General features: G+C 52.8%; 4 protein-coding genes across 4 annotated transcripts; 3 read left to right on the forward strand and 1 right to left on the reverse strand.

Annotated features, from left to right (window-relative positions):
- Window positions 1–388: 388 nt before the first annotated feature.
- On the reverse strand, window positions 389–1,557 carry TRIVIDRAFT_28258 (uncharacterized protein; the record flags this gene model as incomplete). Its single annotated transcript, XM_014101338.1, has 2 exons — window positions 389–1,191; window positions 1,266–1,557. The coding sequence occupies 2 exons, from the start codon at window positions 1,555–1,557 to the stop codon at window positions 389–391; spliced, it is 1,095 nt and encodes a 364-aa protein (XP_013956813.1).
- An 824-nt stretch (window positions 1,558–2,381) lies between these two features.
- On the forward strand, window positions 2,382–5,698 carry TRIVIDRAFT_71263 (Adaptor protein complex; the record flags this gene model as incomplete). Its single annotated transcript, XM_014101339.1, has 5 exons — window positions 2,382–2,457; window positions 2,578–2,888; window positions 2,960–4,277; window positions 4,349–5,167; window positions 5,264–5,698. The coding sequence occupies 5 exons, from the start codon at window positions 2,382–2,384 to the stop codon at window positions 5,494–5,496; spliced, it is 2,757 nt and encodes a 918-aa protein (XP_013956814.1).
- Window positions 5,699–7,517: 1,819 nt separating this feature from the next.
- TRIVIDRAFT_495 (uncharacterized protein) lies at window positions 7,518–11,115 on the forward strand (the record flags this gene model as incomplete). The annotated part of the gene is made up of 2 exons (XM_014100847.2): window positions 7,518–7,732; window positions 7,878–11,115. 2 exons carry the CDS (start codon window positions 7,518–7,520, stop codon window positions 11,113–11,115), a joined length of 3,453 nt encoding a protein of 1,150 aa, XP_013956322.1.
- A 2,442-nt stretch (window positions 11,116–13,557) lies between these two features.
- TRIVIDRAFT_209203 (uncharacterized protein) lies at window positions 13,558–14,745 on the forward strand (the record flags this gene model as incomplete). The annotated part of the gene is made up of 2 exons (XM_014101340.1): window positions 13,558–13,824; window positions 13,879–14,745. The coding sequence occupies one exon, from the start codon at window positions 14,050–14,052 to the stop codon at window positions 14,743–14,745; it is 696 nt and encodes a 231-aa protein (XP_013956815.1).
- Between the last annotated feature and the right edge of the window lie 3,755 nt (window positions 14,746–18,500).

The raw sequence follows: 18,500 nt of genomic DNA on the forward strand, positions 1-18,500 counted from the left end.
AATTGGGGAAAACTTTTCAAAAAAAAAATCTGTTTTAAAAAATGAAAAATGAAATAAACGAGAAAAAAAAATCACAAGGGAAAACGAAAGGGTTTAAGGAAAATGGGGAAAAGAGAGAGGGAGGGCCTCAGGGACGGCAGATACAGAGAACACGAATGTATGTATCTATATACGCAGTCGGCATACTGCACTTCTGGTACCTAGATAGTTTTAGATAGTTCGGTTTGGAATTTATTTATATTCTATTGCTTGTTGTACATTTGCCACGTAGTGCAGTCTTGAAAGCTTCATCAAGACCATTTATCCGCTATGCCGTCATGCCATGCCATGCATTTCTTCCTCTTCTCTTCTCTTCTCTTCTCTTCTCTTCCCTTCTCTTCCTCCTCTCTCAGTGCTGCTGCTTGCCGGTGCCTGACACGAGCAGAACAACACTGCCCAGCTGCCGCCTCACGTCCTCCTGGTTCACGTCATGTGTATCTTCCACCTCTCCCCACTGCTCGGCCTGCCAATCCACCTCCAAGCTCGTAGCCTTGGAGGCATGCTCAACACTGAATTGTCCCACCGGCACAGCATGGCCAGTGCCTACGGGGCCCTCGCTCCATTCGGCGACAATTCTTGCTGCGGCGACAAAGCTCTTGCCAGCAAGTACGGCTCTTTCCAGCCCGGCAATCTCCCAGGCGTCGAGGCCCATGACCCATCCCTGGACTACCTCTCGCACTCCCTCGCTCTGTTCCCTCGGCATGATGGAGTGGCCATCTAGAACGGGTTCAATGGTGATTCCTGGCCACACGTTGGTCGTCAGGTAGCTGACTGTCTCCTCCGCAGCCTTCTTCTGCACATCTCTCAGGCTCTCGCCGGCATCATTTCTTCTATCGTGAGGGCCCGCAGGAGGTGCCCAGCACAGCAGCGAATCTGTATCCAGATACCGCAGGACAGTATTCGTGATGGTTGTGCGGATCTTGGTGGCTTCGGGCCCGTTGGATGCGTCATCGTCGAGAATGTCGAGAGCACGGCAGATGAGGCTGGTGAGGGGGATGAGGTGCTGCTTGGTGGCCTGCTGGGCAGACGTCAAAATGTCCCATTCGAGGGCCAAGGCAGAGGCGAGGTTCGGCTTAGAAAGCGGCAGACGGATGATGGCCTTGGTGTTGGGGTGTCGCAAGGGCCGGGCATCCAGATGGACTTGCAGGGCTCCTGTAAACCAATGAGATTAGATATACATTGAGAGATTGAGAGCGGATGAGGGTGACATTTGTGGATCAACTAACCATCAACCTCTCGTACGGTCACCTCCTTCCAGAACCTCTTAGCCACGGCGCCCGATTTGCCGTCCTGAGCACTTCGTACTTCCTTAGCCGACTTCAGCAGCTCAGCGTGCTTCTTTCGCCGCTCCAGACGCTCCTGAGCATTTCGGGCTGCTGGCGTGGGAGGATCCGGAGGAGGTCCAGTGCCAACAATCGGGGCGACATTGGCGGCTCTGGCGATGCTTTGGTGAAAGGGCCGGACGAGCTGCCGGCGAGGCAATGCCAGCTGGAGGGGTATTCGCGTGGGCACTTTCATAGCTGTGGATGCCGATTGAGTGATCAGAAAGGATTGAAGCAGGGTGGGATTTGGAAAAGAGGAGAGTGGTAGAGGTAGAGGGGGGTTTCTGTTTGTTAGAGAGGATGGAAAAATCGCAAGTACTCCGTACCTGGAGAGGATTGATGGATGAGTTTTAGCAGCGAATGATGTCAGCCTTTAGGGGATATAACTGGGGAATGGCGGTCGGTGAGCCCCTGGGGCTTTTGTCACCTCACCGAGGGGTCGGTGGACCCCGGATGAAGCAAACTGTATCACGTCCCATCCAAGATGACAGAATATGAGATGGAAAAATATGAATAAAAACAAGCACACGATTCAATGGATAAAATAGTATCACCATCAATTCACACAAAATAAATGACGTTTATTTAAAAAAAAATATTCAAGATAAAAAGCTCTACACAAGCGATGGACTTGTACATGTCTTGTACCTTGTTACTAAGTGACAGCTGTCTGTCACTGAATCGCAGAAAGGTCCATGCGGGCAAAGGCCATGGATGTTCTTTCCATGGTCAAGTATTTGCATTTCAACTCATGGCCAACCAAATCATAGATCCGAGAGAACCAACAAGCTTCCTAATCATCCATTTCACCCTCAAACCCCCAATACAAGCAACGTCGACAAGCTGTTCAATGTACCTCTTGCGAGGTATTCGCGGACCATCTTCGGCAAGGCGCCTTCCCGTCACGTGACCATGCACGATCGTCTCTCATCCCTGAGCCTTAACGTGGCTCTACTGGGACATTGGCCAAAACCGCCACGACTCCAATCACCAACATCCTCTCCGACCAAATCGCCCAAGATGAGTTACGGAAAAAAGGACGAGGATGCCGACCTGGGGCTGGTCAAGGTGGACCGAACTCAGGTCTTCCAAGAAGGTAACAATTCCGCCGCAAATGCGCCTGCATCTTCTCTCTCCCACCTCCATCTCCATCCCCCACCGTCTGCTGCCTTTGGGCAAAGTGGCCGAGCTCGAAGCTAAACTCGGGGGCGCACAGCACGATTGTTCAACAGCTCTCCGATCCAGCCTCGACGATGCCGCATTCTCTTGACCAAGATCGCCCTTCTCCTCTACACGGGCGAGTCCTTCCCCAAAAATGAAGCCACCACCCTCTTCTTCGGCATCTCGAAGCTCTTCCAGAACAAGGACGCCAGTCTGCGGCAGATGGTGCTCCTCATCATCAAGGAGCTGGCCAATTCCGCCGAGGACATAATCATGGTGACCAGCACCGTCATGAAGGACACCGGCGGCAGCAGTGACGCAATCTACAGGCCCAATGCCATCCGTGCTCTGTGCCGAATCATCGACGTACGTGTTTCTTGCTGCGCCTTTGGAAGCTCTTTTGACCGCGAGTTGCTAACAGTGAGGCGGCAACACAGGCTACCACGGTCCAAGCCATTGAGCGTGTCATGAAAACCGCCATTGTGGACAAGAACCCGTCCGTCTCTTCTGCAGCGCTTGTTTCATCCTACCACCTGCTGCCGATTGCTAGAGACGTCGTGCGACGATGGCAGAGCGAGACTCAGGAGGCAGCCGCCTCCTCCAAGTCGTCTGGTGGCTTTTCCCTGGGCTTCTCTACGTCCAGCGGCTCTCTGCCCATGAACAGCTCGACAATGGCTCAGTACCATGCCATTGGCCTCTTGTACCAGATGCGCTCCCACGACCGCATGGCCCTGGTCAAAATGGTCCAGCAGTTCGGCGCTGCCGGGGCCGTCAAGAGCCCCGCCGCAACGGTGATGCTGGTCCGACTGGCCGCGCAGCTTGCAGAGGAAGACCCCTCGCTTCGCCGGCCCATGATGCAGCTTCTCGACGGCTGGCTGCGACACAAGAGCGAAATGGTCAACTTTGAGGCTGCCAAGGCCATTTGTGACATGCGCGATGTCACTGACGCCGAGGTCAATCAGGCCGTTCACGTCCTGCAGCTGTTCCTGACCTCGCCCCGCGCCGTCACCAAGTTTGCCGCCCTGCGAATCCTCCACAGCTTTGCCTCGTTCAACCCCACCGCCGTCAGCGTCTGCAACACTGACATTGAGCTCTTGATCTCAAACTCCAACCGGTCCATTGCCACCTTTGCCATCACCACCCTGCTCAAGACTGGCAATGAGGCTAGCGTAGACAGGCTGATGAAGCAGATTTCGGGCTTCATGTCCGAGATCACCGATGAGTTCAAGATCACCATTGTCGAGGCCATCCGCACCTTGTGCTTGAAGTTCCCCAGCAAGCAGGCTGGCATGCTGACATTCCTCAGCGGCATCCTGCGCGACGAGGGTGGCTACGAGTTTAAGCGCGCCGTTGTGGAGAGCATGTTCGATCTGATCAAGTTCGTCCCCGACTCCAAGGAGGATGCACTTGCACACTTGTGCGAGTTCATCGAAGACTGCGAGTTCACCAAGCTGGCTGTCCGCATCCTGCACCTCATCGGTCTCGAGGGTCCCAAGACCGTCCAGCCCACCAAGTACATTCGCTACATTTACAACCGCGTCGTCCTCGAGAATGCCATTGTCCGTGCCGCTGCCGTCACGGCGCTTGCCAAATTCGGCGTTGGCCAGAAGGATCCTGATGTCAAGAGCAGTGTCAAGGTTCTGCTTACGCGCTGTCTAGACGATGTCGATGACGAGGTTCGAGATCGAGCGGCCTTGAACCTGAAGCTGATGGCCGAAGAGGACGACGAGATGGCCCGAAACTTTGTCAAGAATGGTGAGTTTTCTTTTCCTTTGCCCTTCATGAACACCAATGGCCTGCAGCTGCTGACACATTCAATTACGCAGACAACATGTTCTCGCTCCCCTTCTTCGAGCACCAGCTGGTTCTGTACGTCACGTCAGATGACAAGTCTGCATTCGACGTGCCGTTTGACATCTCCAAGATCCCCGTCGTGACCCGAGAACAGGCAGATGCCGAAGACAGGACTAAGAAGCTTACTGCTACAACTCCCACATTGAAGGCGCCAAAGGCCGGCCCAACCAAGACACCGGCAAGCGGCGCGGAGGCTGCGGCAACTGCCAGCGCCCAGGCACAGCGATACGCCCAGGAGCTGATGCAGATCCCCGAAATGAAGGAGTTTGGCAGTGTGGTCAAGTCATCGCCTGTTGTTGAGCTTACCGAGGCTGAGACGGAATACGTCGTCAGCGTGGTCAAGCACATTTTCAACGAACACATTGTGCTGCAATATGAGGTGAAGAACACTCTCCCCGACACAGTCCTAGAAAACGTGTCGGTGGTAGCATCCCCTGCAGACGAGGAGGAACTGGAGGAAGTATTCATCATCCAAGCCGAGAAGCTGGCCACAAATGAGCCGGGCAAGGTTTACGTGGCATTCAAGAAGGTCAATGGACAGGCATCACTACCTGTTTCCACCTTCTCCAACGTGCTCAAGTTTACAAGCAAGGAGATTGATCCCTCAACGGGCGAACCCGAAGAGACGGGCTACGACGATGAGTACGAGGTGTCAGAATTCGACCTCAGTGGTAGCGACTATGTCATCCCTACATATGCTGGCAACTTCAACCATATCTGGGAGCAGGTTGGCGCTGCTGGAGAAGAGGCGGAGGAGACGCTGCAGCTGAGCAGTATGAAGAGCATAGCCGGTAAGCCTCATTGTCCTTGTCTTTTATCATGTCATTCCCATGCACCCCCTATCCTCGTTACTTTTTCAAGCTGCAGTACTAATAACGAGGCAACAGAGGCAACCGGGCAGCTGGCCAAGATTCTCTCCCTGCAACCCCTCGAAGGAACAGATGTCCCCGTCAACCAGAGCACACACACTCTCAAGCTGCTGGGCAAGACGGTCAACGGCGGCAGAGTGGTGGCCAACATTCGCATGGCATACTCGTCAAAATCCGGTGTTACGACAAAGATTACGGTCCGAGGCGAGGAGGAGGGCGTGGCGGCTCTTGTGATTGCATCTGTGGCATAAATGGAGGGAAGCAGGCGTTGAGGGTCATAATGTATCGGTGGTTAGACAAACGTCTCTGTCAATTCTTTTTTTCTCGTTTCTTTTTCTCGCTCTCACGTGGCAGACGGCAAGCAAAACATTTCGATATATCGATATATATTTAAAGAAGATTTGGGTGATTATAATGATTACTGGAGACATTCGCAAAGCCGGGGGCTCGGTGCTTTCCCATGTCCCACGTCCCACGTTCCCCTCAGTCGCTACGTGAGTTTGTACTCGTATATTAGGCTAACCGGGCTCTGGAGCTTGGCCAGCCTACCTAGATGCAGATTAGCTACGTGTACTTGCACACAAAGCGACGGCTGCTTTGAATGGATGACGATATGCTCAGGACACTTTGTCTCTTTTGAGCCTTGGTGTGGTGGCAACAGCCACGATGATGGATCTCACTACTGTAAGCTGTGGCAGCTATAGCTCCTTAGCTTAGGTACACGTATTGGTACAATATTACCGCATCCTGGCATTGGAAGTTTGTTCATCGCGGCACCCGGAACCGAAAGTCTGTGGAGCCACAACTGTGTGTGTTGATCCCCGAAGATGTGATGCATCGCGAGACACAAAGAAGATTTTCTTCATTTTGTTGGGACGTTTCGGAGCAAGCATGATTACGTCACCTGACGGCATTCTCAACCTTTTTTCTTTGTCCATGATTTGAGCAACAGTTTACAAGAGGTGGCGATGCATCACATGGAATATGTAGGGTAAGTGAGGCGAAGCGCATGACCCGAGACTTGACATGATGGGCTACGGGAGTGATAAGGCACTAGGTAGATGCGGCAATCGCTAGCTCTTTGTCCCATTATTTTTTGGTATATCTTTGTTCCATTGTATTTCGTCTTATTCGATTTTAATTTTTCGTCAGCTTGTGCCGCCGCATCAGAGAGCGTAGGATTTCGTATTGATGAGCACAGCTTCGACCAGCGATTAGCCTATAAGCGCTGTACTAGGTAGTGCCTGTAGTCAGCAGATTAGCGATCCTGGAAGGATTCCTTGTTGATGTTGTGAGACGGCTAGGCTTATATCCCCAAGCATCCACAGCACTAGAGACCGCTGAAGGATGACTGCTACAATATGGATGCTAACACGCAAACGCGCCACTGCATGCAGCCACAGGCTTCAAATGTCTCAGCCAAACATGTGCCAGATTGGGGGGCACTCTCGCGCTGATGACGAAAACGGCGTGACAGACTGTAATTGTGGGAGCTGTGGACACTGGGCAGATATTATGTGCCTTATCTATACAGGCACTGCAGGAGGATAGAATCACTGGGCACAGGGCCTGATGCGCAATATAATCGCAGCAACAATCAATGGCTCACGGGTGCATGTACGCGTAATGTGCCTGGATCTGGGCTTTCACGTGTTGATTGTTCGTGAATGAAATGCTGCAGAGATCAATCAAATCCCGTCTGGCCATCTTTCGCCTGCAGGTGGGGCGCTATGGGCCGCTATGGGCCGCCATGGGCTTGGTTTTAGCGGTCTTGGGGCAGGGAAACAGTGACCCCAGACGCTGTGCTGTGACGAGATTTGTCCACTAGGTAGAGGGGGGGACCCCCCAAAACAATTCAGGTACAGCGGGCTAGACGGGGCTGGATTCGGCCTTGCGTACCCCATACTGTTGCGGTACTTGGGCACGACGTACACCAGAAGCTTGCGCTAGGGGTACCGGGACCTCCACCGCACGTCGACTGCAGGTAGCTGTACTGCGTCCCTCCAGCGCCGTGTTGCGGTACACTCGTACCTTTCGGAGGACGGAGCGCGGCTAGGCGGCCAAGGCCAATCTCCCTGGGACGCATTTTCCTCCTATCGTGGCTTTTCTGCTTCAAACCTGCTTGTGAACCCTCCAAACGACAACAACGATTCGAAAGGAAGCAGCAAAATCCACCTCGCATACGCGGTCTCTTTCGACCCCCCGTTCATCTCGCCTCGCTCCTCCTCGAGCAGAGTGAAGAGAACAAAACAACGACTCAGTCGCTGGCGCGATGAACGCCATCCAGCAGAAATGCCGCCCGAAGCATCAGGTCCTGGTGCTCAAGTGCTATCCGCGGACTACCAAGGGAGCAGTTGACGTCAAGCCAAACAGCAGCGAGCTGAGCTATCTGCTCTACTACGCGACCAGCCGGCGGTCCAAGATTCAAAAGATTGGCGCCTTTCTGGAGAAGAAGACGGCCAGCGATGTCTGGCGAATGCGCATTGGGTACGTGCCGTGTCCGGGCCTTGCCGGGGCATCCGCCTCCAAACCCCTCGGTGGCGATGGTCGTGATGTGATATTGGCGATGGTGTCGGAGGTGTTGAAGCGCTGAAAGCTGACTGCTGCGGCATTGCCCCTGCTTCTTGTGCAGTAACGTACAGGTGACTCTTGGTATCCTCGCCGCCCTCGTCGAGAAGTCGCCCAAAGATGCCGTCCTCATCGCGCCGTGCATCCTCAAGATCCTCGAGCTCATCCTGCGGTCCAACGACATTACCATGATCGAATCCTCGCTCCCCACGTGGGAGGCCTTTTGCGAACACCATGATGCCTCGTCCCTCTTCGCCGACCAAGCATATCTCAGCCACTACGTCTCCGTCGTTCGATCCTACGCGCAGCTTGCATCGACCCGAAATTCGCCAAACCAAAACGCATCCAGCCGGCCGGTCCAGATGCGGTGGAGGAACGCCGGGCTGGGTGCCATCAAGTGTATATCGACCTCGGATGCCCTTTCTTCTGTGAGCGGACGCCAAATCGACGTCATCGTGCCCATGATTTTGGAGAACCTGTGGACCGACGATGAGACGCTGCTTGACCTGTTACTGGAACGCGTCCAAGTGGAGGAAAAGGAGGACACGGAAAAGGCTCTGCGACGTAGGACGAGCGTTGCCACGGTCCAAAATGGCGAAGCCGGTGGTGATGCAAACCCGCTTGCCATCTCAGGAACCGCCATGGACGTGGACAAGATGGCTGAAGAGGACACTGGTGTTTTGGCGATGCAGTGCCTTAAGAGCATCTTTGTTGTGCCCTCCCGGTCGCAGATCCACTCGGCGACAGCAGCCCTGCTTAAGTTCATTTTGGAGCGTGTAAAGCAGGGAGAAAAGGTCATGACGAGCAACGACGAGGGTTGGGCCATCAAGATCTTTAGCATCATCGCTCGCTGGGCTCCGGTGCAGGATCGCTATATCATCTTGGTCATGGCGCTCGATACCTTGACACACATCCCCATGAGAGACGACAACCTGGATCAGTATGTAGCTTTGACTACCATGATTGAGTCCCTGTTGAGATCTGACATCAACCTCATTGGCCTGAGTGTCATGGATGTCCTTTTGGGTCTCGTCAAGCAGATCAGGAAGCTCTTTACTCTCTCCAACATTGGAAGCCGAGCTGAGACTCCTAGCGACAAGGTGGCGACGGACAGCGACATTGAGCAGAATCTACACCAGCCGCAGCGTAAAGAGCTTTTGGAGCGACTGGAGCAGTGCATCGGAGACCTCGCCAGCCACATCTACTACGCAGATCAGATCTCGGACATGATTGCTGCCATTGTTGGACGACTAAAGCCTGGCCGGTCGTCGAGCGCTCCTTCAACCCCACAAGGCGAGAAGGCAGACGGCAACGAGCAGAGCAACCCTTCGCCTCCCTCGGCAACTGCCACGACAGATCTCGCCGATAGTCAGATCAACAACTTGGTGGACGTCTACTTTTCCTACACGCTGGGACGCATCTCGGCGCTCCGCATCGTCAAGATCATCCTCCACGTCGCCAATCCCCAGTCCAAGATCAGGACCAATGCCGACTTGGGCCGGAACCGAGTGCCGACTCAGGTCTGGGAAGGCACCCAATGGCTTCTCCGCGATCCCTCGGGCCAAGTGCGGCGCGGCTATATTGACGCCCTGCTTACATGGCTGGATCTGGAGACGACACCCATCGATTTGCTGGCCAGAGACGAGGCGCTTGAGCCGCACAAGTCTACGGCGGCAGGCATTCTCGCCGCCGCCAAGAATGCTCGCGAGTTGCCCAACGGCCGGCGTGCTGTATCCAGTGCGTCGAACAAGGAGCGCCAGCCCAGGACTCGACGTTCGCAGTTCCTCCCGCAGCTTCACCTGGCCATATACGACAGCGCCCTCCACTTTGTGGAATTCGAGAATGATCTTGCCGTGCTGCACACGCTACTGGCAAAGCTCGTCTCCCGTCTCGGCGTCAATGCTGTCCGTTACGGTGTACCCATGATTTACCGCCTCCAGGAAGAAATTTTGGCCGTCGACCAGCCCGTCCACAAGGTTCGAATCGCGGCTCTGTGCCACGGCTACTTCTGGGCCTTGACCGATAGGTTCGAGTTTGAGGGTTCTGCAGTGGGCAGGGCGATTGGAAACGAGGTTGCCCGGCGCAAGAGCAAAGGCTTTTGGGTTACGGGCATCCACGTCCCGGCGCTGGCCCTCGATCAGATAGGGCCGTTGGGCCAGGCCTCGCCTCAGCCCGAGTGGGATCTCAGCGTTCTCGAGACGGAGGAACTCTTGCCGTTTGATGACCGAGCCTCTCTGATCCAGTGCATTGCTGTGGGCTACGAAGAGAGCACCTCGTTCCCGCCAAACAGTCCCACTGCCTCGCCTGGCCGATCTCTCTCCGGACCCATTCTCAACACTCCCATGAGCCCAGGATCCTCATCCATCGCGATGGCCCCTGACAGGTCATTGGAGCTTCCAGATGCCTACCGAGAGCAAATGTTAACGGAGTGGTCTAGAGAGCAAGTGGCCGCCGCCCTGGCTGCCGAAGGCAAGACGGAATCAATCAACGGCTCACGGACAGGCACCACGGCTACCGGCCTTAGGAACTTGACTGTCAGCACTGTCAACGGCAACAATGGCTATCTGCCATACTCGCCCTACGGCAGCCAGCATAACCTGCGACCATACTCTTCCCAAACGCACATGGCAGATCAAAACCACCTTGGACCTCTCGGACCATCGCCTAGGTTCCGGCAGGGAAGCATTCGAAGCGGCATTTCCCAGACGATATCATCGTCGAGCAAGGCTGGCGTCGCGTCTGTTGAGCAGCTCAAGCGTGTGCTGTCTGGCAACGCATCCCCCAACACCTTTGGTTCCGAGGATGATAGCGGTGAGAGTATGGTGAGCTACGACTATAGCCCGTCAGAAAAGAGCTTCAGTCCGACAGGCACAGATCCAGACCGGCCAACCACGTCGGCTGACGGCCTCAGCAAGAGGTCGAGATCTGGCAGTTCTGGCGCCCCGCTTAGCGCAGGCTCGAACCGCGACAGCTTACCGAGGCTCTACCTGGATGGTGACCGTGAAGAAGAAGGAGGGCTGCGTATGGGTATTCCTCCCGTGCCCCCGCTCCCCAACCTCAGTTCCCTTTCAGAAAAGGGAGGGCAGTTGAATGGAGGAAACATTGCAGTTCAAGACTACGGAGCCAAGGCCTATAGTAAGCGTACTTCCAACAGCCGCGGAGGTGATAGCATTACAAACCGGTCCATCTTGGGTGGCCACGATGATGGTGGCAGAACGATGGACTTGCAAGAGCTCCTGAGGGGCATCGATAGCCGTCCTGGTGAGGGTAGCTTGGGCAATTTGACCAGACCTCCATACTAGGGGGGCTTGATATGGGCTCCCTACCTGAACGCACAACAGTCACACATCATTGCAGCAGCGGTGTAAGAGGGAGTCAAATTGAGAGTCGGCATGATTTCCTGGTGGTGAATAGCAGCCCGGCTGGGACCTTCACCCCTTTCTCCTCAGCTTCCATTCCTCTTAACCATTTCCACCCCAACCTCCTTTCTCGCGCACACACACTCTTACACTCACACACTCACCTCCGCATATTCTCGCATACTAGCATACTCGCATTTACACCCTCACTCACATATATATACCGCCGCGCATGCACCAAGGGGGGGCGTCATCATCTACCCCATGGGTTCTCTTTTGTATTTGTTACGGGGACGAGACACTCGACAGTTGGAAGAGCGAGCGCAACGATAGAGCATGTGGAAGATGGCTGGATGAGCAGCTCGACTCGCATTTATTTGTCACGTTGTAAGACAACCACGCACTGAAGCACAGAACTTCACATGACGGCAAACTTGCATCTCAGGGATAAAGAAGTCGATGCTCACGAATTTCTCTTTCCACTCTCTCTTTTTTCTTTGTCCTGACTCCTGTCATCACTCTTTTTCAATCCATCTTTTTTTTTTACTCCCATTTTATTCCCCTCTTACCAGCAGCGGGTTCGCGTCTTGAAAACCCTTTTCCTTTTTTTTATTTTGTGTTGTCTTCTTTTTGTCTTTAATACTGCAATGTACCTACCTGCTAGAAAGGCGGATAAGCCGGTGTTTAATTTAGAATAACGGGGTTGAGCCTGGAGAAAAAGTAATCAAGTCTTTGCCGCTTTTACATATGAGTGTTATTAATTTTTTTTCTCATGTTTTTGCTTATTGATGTACGGTACTTGTGAGGCTCAACTACCTAGGAACAGCGTTTGGCTTGACTTTGTGCGACTAATACAAGCGGCATTCTGGCGGATGCTTTGTGAGAGGTTTCCTTTCTTTTCTCGTGAATATATTGGAAGTGAAATGTCATATTTTGATTCTCATATTGTTAGTTCGACTGCTGAAAGCTCCGTTGTAGAGGCGCTGGATGAGGCTAAATGAGAGCCGTGGCGAACCAGGGGAGAGGTGAGATCAACAAAGGATCTTGCTTCAAAGGCCACTGGGGATGAACTCATATGATATATCAGTAAGTGAGATTCAATGAGCTGAGAGATGATTCGTACGTTCGTATATGATGGAAAAAGCAACGACGAATTGCAGTCTAGAAAGGGTATGGCTTGTATCGCATTTATCACACAGGAAGAAGCAAAGGGGGACGGAGGCTGAATGGCTTCACCTCCATGAGGATCCATTACAACGCGATTATCACTTAGAAATACAATTCTCTCTCTCTCTCTCTCGTACAAGGTGAATGTACATATGTATATAGTTAATATTTATTTATTCTTGTGTTTCCCCTCGCCATTCCCAGCTCAGAGTACTTCAGAATGGGCCCGTCTCTTTCCTCATGCATCGGTACCAGCTCCTCTGTACCTTTTTTTCTGCCTCTCCTGACCTCCTTCTGATTCAATCTTGACTTGACCACACACTGGAAAACAAAAATACAATCTCTCTTTTCCCTTTTCTCTTTTCTCTTTCATACGAGTACAGGCAATCACACAAAACAAATCACTCACCCGCTTTGTTTCCCAACTCTTTGGCACAGCCGCATAACGCGCAGGCATGTTGGCCCGTTTCACTTTCAGCTTCTGGCGCGAACTAACCCCGTTACAGGCCCGTCAACAATATGGAACAGGCGACAAAATTACTCTCGTCTCCCCCCCCTGCTCGATCCAGTCCCTCCTTGGTACCCCTGGCTCGTTTGGTCGGTGCCTCGAGGCCTCTTTTCTTGCCAAGGCGCAGCGTGAATGAGCTTGTCTTTGGGAGCCGAAGGAACCTGGACGGTCTGGATTGATCGCTGCCGGGAGGGAGCAGAAGGCCAGCCTACAGCCTACAGCCTACAGCGCACAAGCAGGTACTCGTATTATGGAGGCCATCAAACGCAAACATGGCAGTGGGAGCACAGACACGCGATGCAATTTGGACTCGCACATGGAGGCGGCCAATCTCATCTCACGGAGACATTGGCATTGGCATTGGCATTGGCCACACCAAGCACCAAATGCTAGTCAGTGCTGTGCTGCAATGCAGGCAGACGTGGATGCGGAACACTATGCTCGGATTGCAGCTCTTCTACTGCAAACGCAAACTGGCATATACTAATACTCCGTACTACTAGCTTTGCCAGCATGGCTGCTAGCATCCAGTCTATTAGCAGACCCGCGCCGTGTCGATCCGCTACCCCCGAGCACAGCCTCACTCTTTGTTTGCATCAGGACAGCTCTTCCTGCTGGCAACCCGCGCCTTTTTCTCATCCCCAAACATCTCTCTCACTCTTGGTCCCCCGTCGGGCATCCTTCCCTTCCCACGCGAGACGATACCGCAGCAACACGCCTTCTCCAGCCGGTCCCCTTTCTTACACGGCGTTTAACTTTCACTTTACGTCAATGGCCTGCTAGATGCTGGCTTAGGCCCCTGAGCAATCTGCCTTCCATTGTTAGATCCAAGCCACTCTTTCTTGGATTTGGATTAGCACTTACGAGTACCTGTACTCCATACTGCGTACTTTTTGTTCATGCCACCATCACATAACCACCTAGAATCCCACGCGCACACACTCCGTATACACGTATAGTTTTACCACCTGTTCTATGTATGCACGTTTGCCTCCACAGCCCCTTGCCGCTATTGCTTACTGAATTAAAAGCCTGCAGCTCGTGTGGGCTACGCTGGTGGAGACCCCCGAGGCTCACTCGTTCGACCTCAGTTCTAGAAATCTTTCGTCCTGCTTGCATCTCAGACCCGTCCCACGCTGCTGGGCTGAATCAAACCGCTTTCCTCGACCGCCCTGCGCAATCGCCACGGCTCGGCCCGGGCCATGGATTCATACGATGACGACATCCAGCGGCAGCAATACCATCCTTCGCACTCGATCCCCGATGCTGCTTATCCAGACGACTCGCCGTTCCGGCACCAGCAGCTCCAGGCCTCCTACGGCGCTGGAAGCTTTGGCGCGAGCCCTTCGCATCCCTCGCATGGAATGACGCCTCTACCTTCACATGTAGGGAGCCAGCCTGGATACCAGTCTCAGCACCAGCATCAGCACCAGCCTCAGAACCAGGGAGCTTGGCAGCCCTACGATATCCCCAGCAGCCCTCCTCCTCCCTATGACCCGAGTCAGGCTCCAAGCGCATACCAGTACACACAAATCGATGCAACAATTCCCACCAATCCGGCTACACGTCCAAATGCGCGCATCGACGTACATGTTCAGACGGGGGGCATCGAGATGATGCCGCTACAAGGCGCGACAACGGCCATGTCTCCTCAACTAGCACCCTTGGCACCGGGAGCCTCGACCTCTGCGTTGACGCAGGCTAGCAATGCTGTCGAAGACCCCTATAAGCTGGACGCGGCAGCTGCGGAGCGCCGGCGCAAGCAGAGACGCCTTAAGATTTGCATCATTCTCTTGGCTGTGGTGTTTATGTTTTGTGGCGCGTTGATCATCGGGGTGGCTTTGGGCGTTGTCAAAGGGGCGCTCAACAAACCGCCTGATCATGGACCTGGGTTTTGATGTTGAGAAACATTACATTTCTCCCTCCTCCTCTGCCCACATGCTCGGAACAATCATGCTGCGATCTGCAAAAGCCGGCGTCTTCCTTTTGTTTTCTTCCCTTTGCTTTCCTCGTTTCTGTTTTCTTCGTTTCTACTATCTTCGTTTTGCCCTTCTTTGTTCTTCTTATTTTCTTCTTCTTAATCTTCTTCCTCTTTCTTCGTTGCCCTAGGCGCTGGAGCGATGGGATTGTACCGTACATGAGAAACAAGGGACGGTGATGATACGAACTGAATAAGGCATGCTACCCACATCATGTTATGTGCGAGCGAGGTGTCATGGCGTCTGTCTGGTTTGGTTTACATGATTTTGAGTCAATTTGGGCTGTTGGTTTACTTTCACAAAGAGGGTTGGGCGTGCACCCGAGTATTTTTTTTTTTTTTTTCTTGCATGCTTGGTCTTGTTTATGTTTGGGCGAAATAGAACCGAGCCCCAGGATCTGAGGATGGTAATAACGGATGGGCGGCCAAAATCACAAGGATGGTCGGGATAGATACGATTCATGTGGCATCACTGATATGCCAATGAGAGTTGATCACACAGCCGCCGCCTGCCAGGAGCTAGGAATGGGAAGAGAATTATGATAGCTACCTAGTACGAGTTGAAAAGACAGGGTACAGTTTTGGTATCCTTGTTTTGGCCACCATCGGCGACTAATACTGCTTTCTTCGGTTGATTTACAACATGGTTCGCTTTGTACATCCCGGATACGAAATCTTTGCCAGGCTATGTTCATTAACTGGTATTGACTGGTTGACACAGATTGTTCTATACATGGAAATCAGATGCCAAATGCAGCATCCTCGGCATCATTGACTGTCATCAGGCACAGCCACGTTGTCTTCTCTCACGGCCATGCTTACACGAGAAGTTTGCCAAGATTTCGCTCTTTTCTTCACCGCGTCTTACAAGCATGTCCATACTACATGATGGCTACTATCAAAGCTTGCCACGGCTGCAAGCAAGCTGATGCTTGTTCCCTATGACGGCCTGCACTTACACAGCCCCTGCAAGAGCAAAATCTACACCCCCACAGCTATGCGAGCCACAGTGGATTACCAGAGGGAATGCTGCCATGATGGGGAATTCTTGCTACGTGCAGAAAATGCAAACGGTCCATGTAAAATGCAGAAAACCTAGCGTGCATCCGTAGCGGCAGTGGCGGTATCCTCGAGACGACCCGTGGTGGATTAGCGGAATCGCCGTCAAGGTTTGGCGGAAGCGGGTAGGCTAGGACGGGCTGGGATTGGATATAAGGATATTACAGGCCCAGCTTGCATCTCCAATCTTTTCTTTTTGTTTGCCAATACCGGTAATGCTGCCTGCTCCGAGAAGAAGGCAAACGGATGAGCCGTTTATTTGCTACACCATACCTACGTAGTAAGCACATGGCTCACGGCTTCAAAATACTGGAACTAACACGGGCTGCTTCCAAGAACGGTGACCGAAGAGGCGGGATCTGCTACTTGAAACTATGTCGGTACTCGGAATGGATAGTACCGAGCTTTTGCTGTTATATCCGGAGCAGCATGCTCCATCTAGCTTGTGCCAACCGGCGAGTCAGGGGATCCGAGCTGTGGTTTGCTAAGGAGAGCTGCATGTGACGGCCTGTTCATGACGCGCCTGTGTTTTGGTAGTCGTGAAGATCGACAGACTCGACGGCAGCTTCAAGCAGCGCCAACTACCATCGGTATCAGAAGCAGAATAGCCCGGGCGGAAGCTTCCGTTGAGAAAAATGCTCTCATGCCGCTCATTTGGACCAGCTCGCCGTTCAAACATGACACTTGCCAGCTTCCCACCTTCAATGCGACTTACAGGACGGGCAAGACGGGCTCGGAGGATTTGTGCACGGAGATGGCGACGCAAGCTGCATGTATGTCCCCGAACAGAAGGAGACAGGAATCCAAATGCCGACCGGGGCCCCAAAATATGACACAAATGGGGGTTTGTTGACCAAGAAGAATCAGTTTCGGGGACCATATCCGGGGGACTGCCTTGTAAGCGGGACAACAGACCGACTTTGTGGGATTTGATTCCCTGGATTTGATGAGACAGCCGCGAGTGGATGCTGAACTTTTTTTTTTCTCCCTCCCCCAACTCTCGGTTTCTGCTCATCTCTGTTGTCAGACACGAAATGGCCTGCCCGTATAGGTAGCACCCCGTCGATGGAACCGAGATCTGAGTCCGTCGTAAGAAAAGCTGAGGCCAAATTTGGTAATCTAGGTTGGTATTCAACCTGCAAGCCTGGCAAGCCCGAGAGCTCTCTTTCTTTTTTGTTTTTTTCCCTTTACTAACCAACCTCCTTCTTTTCACCAGGCTTATTCCCGTGCGGGTATGATTCTAACGCCAGGGATCCGTGCGTAATTGGCGACAAAGTGATTGTCTGATAGCCCTCGTGACAATTGTTAAATTGGCAGAGTTGCTGCCCAAGCATGACGGAAGCGGCCTCGGTATCCCGCGAGGGGCTAGTATTTGCGCAATCTGAGACAAGGCCAAGGGCAGAGATGAGCTAATAGCCCATGGCAACTTTGGTCTTGGGTTGGAATCGCTGGTGGCGATGGTGGGAGTCGGATTGTCTATGGTGTCGATTCACGGGTTTCCGTTCTCGGATTAGGCGAACAGGAAGCACCTTGAGGAGGGATGAGACAGACTGACAAATGAGGGGCCCAAAAGAGAAACAGAGATCATCGACGTCGATGGAGCAGGGCAAGATGTAGCGATGGTGCTATGAGGCATGGTTTTCGTCACGGTAAATGGTTGTAGAAATCGGCTGCCTGTATTCTGGGAAAAGGCATTCGAGATAATGGAGCAGCAGGAGAGTCGAAAGGAAACAAGGAAAAAAGAAGAAAAGAAAGAAAAATATAATATTGAACCAGACCAAGTAAAGATGAGAACAAGGGCCAACCAGCTGAAGCTATATTTGAACCAATCTAACCAAGGTAGTGGCATAGAGCGAGAGGTAGGGATTAAACAAGTACTGCAAGCATCACATATACCTAAGCAGGTACCTTGTCCATGATGGTGCTCGAAAAAGGCATGGGCAAGGACTTTTGCTTGCCTTATCTTTTCTACTACTAGGTAGGTACCTACTACCAAGGCATTCAAGGTGCAAATACAACAAGTAAGATGAGGTAGGAGGTGCCTGTAAGCGAGCCAGGTGATTTGGGATATTGAGATTGAGAAAAGTTTCTTTTTCTTCTATCCCACACCCAATTTGAAAATTTTGCTGTATCATCTACCTACAAATACCCTCTACGGTAACCTTTCTTCTCCATCTTCCGCCCAACAGCTTCCCGGCCATTCTCCCTCTCCCTTCGTCTCGACAGAATTCGGCCTCCATGTGATACGAAACACTCTCAAGTGGCTGACAGGTTACATACAGGGAGCCTTGCAACGCTGATCGCGGACTAGCTGGCCCGCCACGCGCGAGATGATGGAACGGACCGGCCTCGTTTTGACAGCTTACTGGCACTCGTGCTAGACAGAAGGACCCCGGCTCAGCTTGCTTGGATTGTGTCCGAGCCACTAAAACACGCGGGCAGAAACGAGGATGAGGGCACCAGCAACTGGGTAACTGTATCTCTACTCTATCTGTATCCGGACAGACGATGCCGCTAGTGAATGGAAATGCTGGTCAGGAACCCATGGAGCGACGTATTGCATGACGCTCCATTTACAAACATTGCAGGGACTACAGTATTGAGTTGCATGCTGTT

Source organism: Trichoderma virens (assembly GCF_000170995.1).
Source record: "Trichoderma virens Gv29-8 chromosome Unknown TRIVIscaffold_6, whole genome shotgun sequence".
In the NCBI taxonomy this organism is placed as follows: Eukaryota; Fungi; Ascomycota; class Sordariomycetes; order Hypocreales; family Hypocreaceae; genus Trichoderma; species Trichoderma virens.